Source organism: Suricata suricatta, chromosome 1, assembly GCF_006229205.1.
Source record: "Suricata suricatta isolate VVHF042 chromosome 1, meerkat_22Aug2017_6uvM2_HiC, whole genome shotgun sequence".
Classification (NCBI taxonomy): domain Eukaryota; kingdom Metazoa; phylum Chordata; class Mammalia; order Carnivora; family Herpestidae; genus Suricata; species Suricata suricatta.
The window spans coordinates 181,521,218-181,531,613 of record NC_043700.1 but is presented as its reverse complement, the minus strand read 5'-3'; the positions used below and the strand labels follow the sequence as shown (position 1 = coordinate 181,531,613).

Sequence of the window (10,396 nt, the reverse complement as noted above, 5' to 3'; positions counted from 1 at the left end):
GTGGCAGTAGCTCCGGGGTTCATTTTGTGTTTGGTTAGTTCCCCAATGACTAATGGTGTTTAGCATTCTCACTGTGCCTATTGGCTGTTCGTATATCTTTAATGAAGTGTCTGTTTAGATCTTTCACCTTTTTTTAATAAGACTGTCATACTAAGAAGTTTTTAAAACTATACATTGTGTACATTATGATATTCTAGGTACAAACCCTTTGTTGGATCAGTGTTTTGAAAGCATCTTTTTCCCCCACTCTGAGGACTTACCTTTTCATTTTTTTAAGTGATCTCTTTTGAAGAGCAATTTTAGTTTTGACGAAGTGTAATTTATCAATTTTTGTTTTTATACTTTGTGCTTTTGTTTCTCTATTTAAGAAATTATTGCCAATGCCCAAGTCTGTGTTTTCTTCTCTAAGTGTTACAGTTGTAGCATTTAAGGTTATGATCCTTTTTGAACTTTTGCCTTTGCTGGGTAAAGCATTGCATTTTTTTCTTTCCACATGGATATCTTTTTGTTCCAAGCCTGTTTCTTTGAAAGACTGTCCTTTCTCCATTGAACTACCTTGCACCATTGTTGAATCAATCGACCATATAATTGTGGGTCTACCTCTGGCCTCTGTGTCCTTTCCCCAGGACCTTGTGACCAAGTGTCTAGTGAATAGTTTTGTCTTGAAATGTAGTAATATGAGCCCTCCAGTTTTGCTTTTCTTTGTCAAAATTCCTTTGGCTGCATCATTTGCATTTACATATAGATTTTAGATTCTGCTTACGATTTTTACACACACACACACACACACACACACACACACAGAAGGAGAAAGCCTGCTGGGGTGTTGGTTGAGATAGGTATTTTTTATTTTGGTAGGAATGGTAGTTGTGTGGGTAATGAAGTGGTAATAAGACTGATACAGGGAGACCTTTATGTATAGAACCCGCGCCAAACATCCCAAAGACATTTGGTGTCCTCACCAAGATGGATTCAGTAGAAAAGACACGGGTGGATTCATGTCTAAAAGGTGAGCAGTGAGAACCGCTGCTCTGTGGTGGTCACTTGGAACTGTGGCCCTGTGATTGGAAGGTGGGAGGTTGTGGCGAGTGGACAGAATGGCCCCCTGGCCTGGTGTGTTCCCTCTGCCCCCACGGGCTGCTCCCTGGACTTCTTGGGCCAGGAATGTATTTCTTTTCTTATCCTGAGCCAGTGGATCATCTTTAATTCTAGGTGTAATTGTAGCCATCTAATTATCCAGAGCTTCTGACGTGAGTGAGAATTAGGACCTGATCTCTAAGGAAAGCGGAGCTCAGTGCAGGGAATAGACTCCGGAGCGGCCAGGCCAGGTCAGCAGCAGATCTCAGGACTCACAGTCAGAGCCCCGGCCCCGAGCCCAGCCTGCAGAGCACGCGGTGGCCGGACTCCTGCAGACTGGAAGCAGAGAAGTCACGAGGTAGTCGAGAGGCCTGCTCCGGGGAGCAGTGTGGGCTTGCCGCCGACTGAAGCCCTTCTCGGCTCGGCTTTGAGCTCTGTCGTTAAGGCTTCGGGTTAGCGTCGTCCTCGTGCTCTGCCTGATGCGGGTTGTGTTTTGCTGTCAGCAGGATGCGGGGCACCTTAGGGGTGTCGGAAGGAGTTGTCCTTTTGTGGCTTGAGAGAGATCCTCCCAGGCTTCTGAGCTTGTTGGCTTTCCTTAACGGTGTGTGACCCTCAGGCTCAGTAAGTTGACTGATTCATAAAATTTGCTGAAAAGACAAATCTGTGTGGGTGTCAGGAGCGGAGGAGCTAACGCAGAGATGGGATTTGAGCAGCACCGATCGCTTGCTGTACTAATGGTTCCACGGACACCGCTTACGTTTTATTCCACAAGAAACAAAGCAAGCTAGGACGCCCGTTTATATTTTTATAAAGACTGCAATGTCATCTTTTAAAATGTTGAAATCATCCAGATTCTCAGTTTAGGAACTTGAATTTCCTTTGCTCCGTGGATGGTGCCTCAGCTTATATATCCTTTCTTAAAGTGACGTGAGCCCTCTCTTTGTCACCACAGTGGCGGCATCTCCATCAAGGCCTCTGCGAACATGGACCTCATGAGGGCTGACATGGGAGGAGCTGCCACCATCTGCTCAGCCATCGTGTCCGCCGCCAAGCTTGACCTCCCCATTAACCTCGTAGGTGAGGGGCGAGGGGGCGTGCCCTGGAGAGTTCTGGAATCCAGTCAGATGGCAGAACGGGCAGCAAACATAGTTTCCTCTAACCTGAAAAAAAAAATCAAAAGTGTGTATGTGTGTGTGTGTTTTAAAGATTTAATTAATTAAGAGTGAGCGAAGGAGGGGCAGAGAGAGAGGGAGGAGAAGCCCACGCAGGCTCCACACTCAGCATGGAGCTCAACGAGGGGGCGCGACCTCACGACTGTGCCATCACGACCTGAGCCCATACCAAGAGTTGGCCGCTTAACTGAGCTTAACCAACAGCTGCCCCAAGCTTTCCCCAGGCAGAAGCTAGTAGCACAGTGTGGAGTTCTGTGTGTTTGGCGAGCGTGGGCCGTAACTAGGCCTGAGTTTCTGTACTTCTGCAGAGAGTGGCCAGCAGGCATGGGCACACGGGTGGCTCTCGTGACCTGCTCCGGTGAGGACTGCTCAGCAGTCTGGGCGGGAGGGCACCCCTGCTCGTTCGGGGATGGCTGCCTCAGGCTCCTGGCCCATCACGTGGCATGAAATACAGAAAATGTCAGGGACACAAAACGCGTTCTGTCCCCAGCTGCTCTTTGTGTCATTCAGGATGACAGACACACTGCTGGGGGCTTGCCGTCTCAGAGGAGTGTGGGGACAGGGTGGGGACTTAGGTTAAATGAGGGCTTGGAGTCCCGTCCGTCATGGTTTATGCCAAGGGAAGGTGAACTTGGAAGTCAGGTCCGTTTCACATGTGCCCTCTCCCCTCCGGCCAACATCCTCTTCTCTGCTGAACGTTAGAAAGTAAGTCGCAGATGTGCCATGTCACCGCTGAATGCTTCAGCACGTGTCTGTCTCCTAAGGACAGGGACATCCTGTGCAGTGACACTGCCCTTCTCATTTCCAGGGATTGATATAGTCCCGGACTCAGACTTCCCAGTTGTCCACAAAAATGTGCGTTTTATACACACACACACCCACACACGTTTTTATTTTTGAAATCTAAGAGCCAGTTAAGGATCACACATTGCATGTGGTTGCATGTCTCCAAGTTTTTTCTGTTTTGGAACCTTTTCCCTCCCCTTTTATTTTTTTCTTTCATGATATTGGCAGTTTTGAAGGGTTCGGGCTTGTCTTGTGATGGTGCCCAGTTGGGGTTGGTTTGGTTGTGTCCTCAGGATGGAATCAGATTAGACTCCTTGGTAAGAATCCTGCATGAGTGACATGCACTTCCTGGTGCCGGTGCACATGACGTCCGCTGTGTCACTCACGGGTGATGCTAAATTTGATCACTTGCTTAAGGTGATGTCTCTGGCATGCTTCTGATAGCCCACCAGTGGCCTCAGTCCTTTGGGGGGTGAGTTTGGACCCGGCACATTTCATCTTCATTCATATATTCTTTTCCAATAGGTTTGGCCCCTCTCTGTGAAAACATGCCCAGCGGCAAGGCCAACAAGCCTGGGGATGTCGTGAAAGCCAAGAACGGGAAGACCATCCAGGTGTGTGAGTGGAAACAGCCGTCCCCATTCAGGTGTTCCGAAGGGAATCCCCAGTGGCCACACAGACACACCTGACGGGAAGCAGAGCATAGGCTCCATTTAGAGGAGGGCGGTGTCCTTACTGCAAGTGGCTTTTCATGCCATCAGAAGTATTTTATGGGAAATTTTAAGAACATTTTCCCTGTCTTACTGTTCCCCTGTGTGGTACACACACGGATGACCCCAGGTCTGCAGCAGGCCCTGCACAGCTCAGACATGCCAGCAGAGCAGCGAAGCCAGAGCTGTCTTTAGCTATGCCATGACTAAGCTTTCCATTTTGGTGTTCAGGGGGAACACACCACCCTGAATTGTGGGCTCTGCACTTCTGGGGACGTGGCGGCGGGTCCTCTGCTCGGGCACGTGCACGCACGCACGCACGCACTGCCCATGAGGCCTGGCCTCTGCTTAAAAGGAGGGAATGTGATATATGTGAAGTTGCTGAAGTTTCAAAGAGTTCTGTGTGGAGATCTGGGCTGGCCCGTCACTGTGACTTTTGGTCATCAAGGATTCTTAAAGCATATTTGCTTTTCAGAGGAAATACGTTCCTATTCTAACTGAAGGATGTTTTGATACCGAGTGACAGATGTCACACTACTTTTCTTATGTTTAAGTTGAACAGGGTTGTATCTGGTTTTGGTATTACTTGTGTTATCTTACCCTCTTTTTTTTGGATCGTTCTCTCTGCAGATCGATAACACGGATGCGGAGGGGAGGCTCATCCTGGCCGATGCGCTGTGTTACGCACACACCTTTAACCCAAAGGTCATCATCAATGCCGCCACCCTAACAGGTCAGACAGCCTGCTTCCCCTGCCTTTGAGGAGGGCCGTATTTGTCGGCATAGGGCGCACGCGTTCACTCGGGGCGTGGTCTTGCTGAAAGTGGGCCCGCGCCACTTGCATTCAGACATCTTTCACCAAAAGGGTTGTTCTGCAGCTTAAGCTGTTTTGAACATTAGATTTGTGGTTTTAAAACATCTCAGGCTGTACCTCTAAAAGAAAAAAGAAATAACAAGCGGGTTGTATCAGCCCACCCAGAGTGGCATCTAAAATTGACACGAGACGTTTTGTGGTGTGATTGCTATTTGATACAGATCTGAAAGGATTAGTGATAAATCCCCAAATCAGTAGCCGTTTGTGTTCATCATAATGTATCTGATGCCAGCTGAGTTTTCTGAACTTTTTGTACTCGATGTTATAAAGAAACAAAAAATGTTGTGGGGTTGGGTAGGAAGGTCATCTTTTACCAGGTGCGGTGTGACATGCAGTGTGAAGCGTGAGCTCGAAGGCCAACTCAGGGTCTCTCCCGCTTAACGGTGGCTCAGCCTTGGGCAAGCTACCTGCCCCCCTGGAGCGTCAGTGCTGGCTGGCACTGAGTGCATTTGCCTGGCAGACCTCTGGAGACTGGGGGGAGCTTTTAGAAAGCCTCTTGAATACGGCATCTGCACGTGCAGGCCCTCACCACTGCTCGGGAGAGTAACAGCTCCATTCCCAAGGGATGGCAGCAGGCCCTGCCTTGCTGCAGAGAGCAAATCCAGGAGTCTGTCAGCCAGCAGTTCTCTTGCCAGGGACTCCTTCTGTTTCTGCCTCTTCGAAGGTTAAAATTCAGATCATTTTTTTTTTATCCTTTGGTTTTTATTCTTCTTCTGATCACATGAGCCTTTACTTTAGCAGAAATCAGTTCATGTTTTCCCTCTAACAATAGTGCATTTTAGTATTTTTGTGGTCTTTTATTTCCCTGTTTGATTTAGCAGACTTGAGCTGAGGGTACAGGTGCCGAGGCTGGTGTTTGGGGGGTGGCAGTGAGGTGGGTTGAGGTGGGTGGTCGTGCACCCTTTCTGTAAATGAGGAAGCACAGCCCCCTCCCTTTTTTCCCCACTCTGAGAGTGAGAAAATTGGCCCCAGCTAGCTGAGAGCAAGCTGATGGGTGAGCCCAGGTGTTGGCCTGGCTGAAGCTCCCCACACAGTGACTGAGCGCCTCCTGAGTTCCAGGAACTGTGATGGAAGGGGACAGTAAGAAAGGCTTTCCAACACCAGGTTCATGGTGGGAGGAGGTACAGTCTTCAGAGATAGTGGCCTGATTTTAAAGCTTGTCCTGCATCTTAACAGCATGTGACTTTGCACAGGGCCTCAGTTGTCTCATCTGTGAAAGGGGTATGGTAGCACCTCGTTAACAGGAGGAGGAGTCTCTGCGCCGAGGGGGTGAGATATACGGGTGGACGCCCCTGACCTGGCAGACATTCTGTCCTTGAAAAACGAGGCCTGTGCCAGACTGTAGGAACGGTGGCGTGTTCAGGGGATGCTACCTGTTTCTATTTCATTTCATTTTTCTAATGCATCGTTGTGATTTGGGATGGAGCAAGAGGGGTGACATCCTTGGAGCTTTGCTGTTTCTGTGAGACCATGACAGCTCTGGTAACTCCAGTTAGCACCTCAATGTATGGCTCCACCTGAGCCTTGGGAAAGAACGAGGAAAGTATGACTCTGCTATTGGTAATTCTGAAATTGATGATCGTATCAGTTATGTAATTATGTAGAAAACAGATCATTTTCAGGATGTCTGGGTGGCTCAGTTGGTTAAGTATCAACTTCCACTCAGGTCATGATCTCATGGTTTGTTAGTTCAAGCCCCACATCAGGCTCTGTGCTGATAGCTTGGAGCCTGGAGCCTGCAGCCTGCTTCAGATTCTGTGTCTTCCTCTCTCTCTGCCCCTCCCCCGCTTGGACTCTGTCTCTGTCTCTCTCAAAAATAAATGAACATTTAAAAAATTTCTTAAAAATTAAAAAAAATAGATCATTTTCTAAAGTAAGTAATGGAGTCAGCTTCAGAGCCTTGATCTTAGTTGGATCATATTAAATATTTATGTCTGTCATTTCCTTTTCCTTTAGTGGAAGATACCACATTCTTACTTGAGGGTCAGGCGTCTTGTTTGAGACCCGCTGCTTGAGCCGGGATCTGAGAGCAGAGGCACCCTGGGTGGAGGAGGGCATCCCAGTGGAGGGCACCTTTCACTTCGGGGCTTGTGGGACAACACTGAATGGGACGAGGAGAGCACGGTGTGGCTGGGCCGGGCGCACAAGGCCAACATTCTGGGAGGTTCCAGGCCCCGGCTCAGCCTTGGCATGTTACGAGGTTTTGTCCTGAGCCAAGTGCAGCAGGAAACGCTGGGGACAATGAGATCATGTTTGTGCCGCAAAAGGGCCCGTGCTGGCCGTGTGCAGGATGCGCTGGAGAAGGGCGCGAGGTGACTGCAGGCCAGCTAGGCTGGTGAGCCGTGTGTGCTTGCTGACTCTCGTGGACATGTGAGTGTGTGTGTCAGGGTGAATGTTGTAGTATCTGCACATGGCTTCAAAACAATCTGTTGAGCAGGACAGGTGGAGGGGGTGGTATAGATGAAACAGGCTTGCCCAGGAGTTGGTTACTGTTCGTGCTGGTGAATGGGTATCTGTGCATGTCTTGTTCTGTATTGTGTGTATTTGGACATTTCCACAAGTTTTTTGTTTTGCAGAGTATTAACACTGTAGTCCGGGTGGTGGCTGACAGCGGTAGCGGTGGTGGTAGAGAGCCGTGGGTAGGTTTGAGAGAGAATTGGGAGGTAGAGAGGAACGAAACCTGAAGGAACAAATGACTCAAACAGACCTGAGTTGCCCAAATGTCATGAAGAATTCTGGGTTTTTACATACGGGTCACCAGTTTTTGTTTTAAATTGCTAACTCTTCAAAATTCCTTATTATTAATCAATTATTAATGTAGTTCACTTGCGATGTTTTGGAAAAAATGTACAATCCAGGCACTCACGGCACAGAGTAATCAGATACCAGAGTATTGCTCTCTTTCCTGGAGAGTTAGCTTATTCGTGGTGTGGGTGTGGCCCATGGGTTGACCAAGATTAACAAAATGAAATGGTGCCTCTAAGCTTTTTTTTATTTTTTTAACTTTAAATTTACATCCAAGTTAGTTAACATATAGTGCAACAATGATTCAGGAGTAGATTCCTTAATGCCCCTCACCCATTTAGCCCATCCCCCCCTCCCACAGCCCCTCCGGTAACCCTCTGTTTGTTCTCTATTTAAAGAGTATATTATGTTTTGCCATCCTCCCTGTTTTTGTATTTTTGCTTCCCTTCCCTTATGTTCATCTGTTTTGTATCTTAAATTCATGAGTGAAGTCATGTATTTGTCTTTCTCTAATTTTTCTTAGCATAATACCCTGTAGTTCCATCCATGTCATTGTAAACGGCAAGATTTCATTCTTTTTGATTACTGAGTAATACTCCATTGTATAGATATACTTCATCTTCTTTATCCATTGATGGACATTTGGGCTCTTTCCGTACTTTGGCCATTGTTGATAGCGCTGCTATAAACATTGGGGTGCATGAGCCCCTTCCAAACAGCACACCTATATCCCTTGGATAAATACCTAGTAGTGCAGTTGCCAGGTTGTAGGGTAGTTCTGTTTTTAGTTTTTTGAGGAACCTCAATACTGTTTTCCAGGGTGGCTGCACCAGTTTGCATTCCCACCAGCAGTGCAAAAGAGATCCTCTCTCTCTGCAGCCTCACCAACATCTGTCATGGCCTGAGCTGTTAATGTTAGCCATTCTGACTGGAGTATCTTATTGTAGTTTTAATTTGTATTTCCATGATGATGAGTGATGGTGAGTGTTTTTTCATGTGTCTGTTTGCCATCTGGATGTCCTTTTTGGAGAAGTGTCTGTTCATTTGCCCATGTCTTCACTGGATTATTTGTTTTTTGGGTGTTGAGTTTGATAAGTTCTTTATAGACTTTGGATACTCTTTATCTGATATGTCACTTGCACATATCTTCTGCCATTCTGTCAGCTGCCTTTTAGTTTTGCTGATTGTCTCCTTCACTTATAGAAGCTTTTTATTTTGATGAGGTCCCAGTAGTTCATTTTTGCCTTTGTTTCTCTTGCCTCCAGAGACGTGTTGAGTAAGAAGTTGCTGCAGCCGAGGTCAAAGAGGTTTTTGCCAACTTTCTCCTTTGGATTTTGATGGCTTCCTGTCTTATGTTTAAGTCTTTCATCCATTTTGAGTTTATGGTGTAAGAAAGTGGTCCAGGTTCACTTTTCTGTATGTTGCTGGCCGATTTTCCCAGCACCACTTGTTGAAGAGACTCTTTATTCCATTGGAAACTCTTCCCTGCTTTGTCAAAGATTTGTTGGCCATACATTAGTGAATCCATTTCTGGGTTCTCTGTTCTGTTCCATTGATCTGAGTGTCTGTTTTTGTGCCAGTACTATGCCATCTTGATGATTACAGCTTTGTAATACAGAGCTTGAAGTCTGGGATTGTAATGTCTCCAGCTTTGATTTTCTTTTTGAGGATTCCTTTGGCTATTTGGGGTCTTTTCTGGTTCCATACAAATTTTAGGATTGTTTTTTCTAGCTCTGTGAAGAATGCTGGTGTTATTTGGTAGGAATTACTAAGCTTTATTTCTTAAGTCAGAGATGTATGCAAACACCACAAACAGGCAAATGTAGGGGATCATTCACTGGGGTATATGGCCACTAATCCCAACTCTGAGGAAATGGAAGAATATGGAAAGTTTTGTTCATTGTCAAAAAGTTTACAAAACAGTGTATATAATTCTGTCTTCAAGTTTCAGTTTTTGTGGGGGAGATGCTAACAAACAGTCAACGCAAAGCCACCATGCATAACCACAGGTAAAAATTAAGGAGCAGCCTGGACATGCCTTGTGTTACAGGTAGCAGGTGCCACCTTGCGAAAATGACAGAATTTCCCTCATCTTCTGTGGTGTCTCTTCTGATATTCCATGCCTGTCCTAGCACTGAATGGTACTGGGGTTGTCTTTTCCCTTCGCATAAATACTGAGCTCCTGGGTGCCAGGCAGTGTGTGAGGCTCTGTCCAGATACTTAGGAACGAACCTGATCCCTGCCCCAGAGTTTGCAGCCAGGACCAGGGAGGCAACAAGCAAACGTGCCTGCAGCTGGCACTGGTACCAGAGAAGGCACCACTGAGCTGCAGCATCTACTTGTGGTTGGCACTCAGGAATGTGTGCCCACAAAAACCTGGCAATCTGGATTCTTAACTTGATTTTTAAAAATATATTAATGTAGAAGGAGAAATCAGCCAAGATGATGCAACTTTGTTGAAGAAGGAAATGATGAAATAAGTATGATAAAATAAGAACACTTTTTTCAAAAAATATAAAAGAAAGAAAAAGAGTTTTATAGCAGATATGATTAGAAATATTAAGGAATTAGAGATGCCTAAATGCTCCATGAAAGGTAAATTATGATACTTGTACCCAGAAGACTTTTAAAATCATTAAACTTTCTTTTTTAAAAAATATTTTTAAATATTTATTTATTTTTGAGAAAGAGAAAGTGTGAACAGGGGAGGGTCAGAGAGAGAGGGAGACACAGAATCTGAAGCAGGCTCCAGGCTCTGAGGTGTCAGCACAGAGCCCGATGCGGGGCTTGATCTCACGAACCACAAGATCATGACCTGAGCTGAAGTCAGACGCTTAACTGACTGAACCACCCAGGTGCCCCATTAAAACTACTTTCTAATGTTTGTTTATAAAATAGAAATAAATGTTTTAAATTTTTTTAAGTTTATTTATTTTGAAAGAGCGCAAATGAGGGAGGAACAGAGAGAGAGAGACGAGAGAAAGAGAGAGAGAATCCCAACCGGGCTCTACACTACAGCCCAGAGCCTGAAG

The 10,396-nt window shown here is 46.2% G+C and overlaps 1 protein-coding gene across 1 annotated transcript in view; it reads left to right on the top strand.

Moving 5' to 3' along the window:
- The window catches only part of LAP3 (leucine aminopeptidase 3), a 21,030-nt gene that overhangs the window by 8,206 nt on the left and 2,428 nt on the right, over nucleotides 1-10,396 (top strand). The window contains exons 7-11 of the mRNA XM_029952317.1: nucleotides 1,754-1,805; nucleotides 2,010-2,154; nucleotides 3,561-3,649; nucleotides 4,376-4,486; nucleotides 7,196-7,258. Of these exons, the coding sequence (XP_029808177.1) occupies nucleotides 1,754-1,805; nucleotides 2,010-2,154; nucleotides 3,561-3,649; nucleotides 4,376-4,486; nucleotides 7,196-7,258 (460 nt within the window). The remainder of the gene's footprint in view (nucleotides 1-1,753; nucleotides 1,806-2,009; nucleotides 2,155-3,560; nucleotides 3,650-4,375; nucleotides 4,487-7,195; nucleotides 7,259-10,396) is intronic.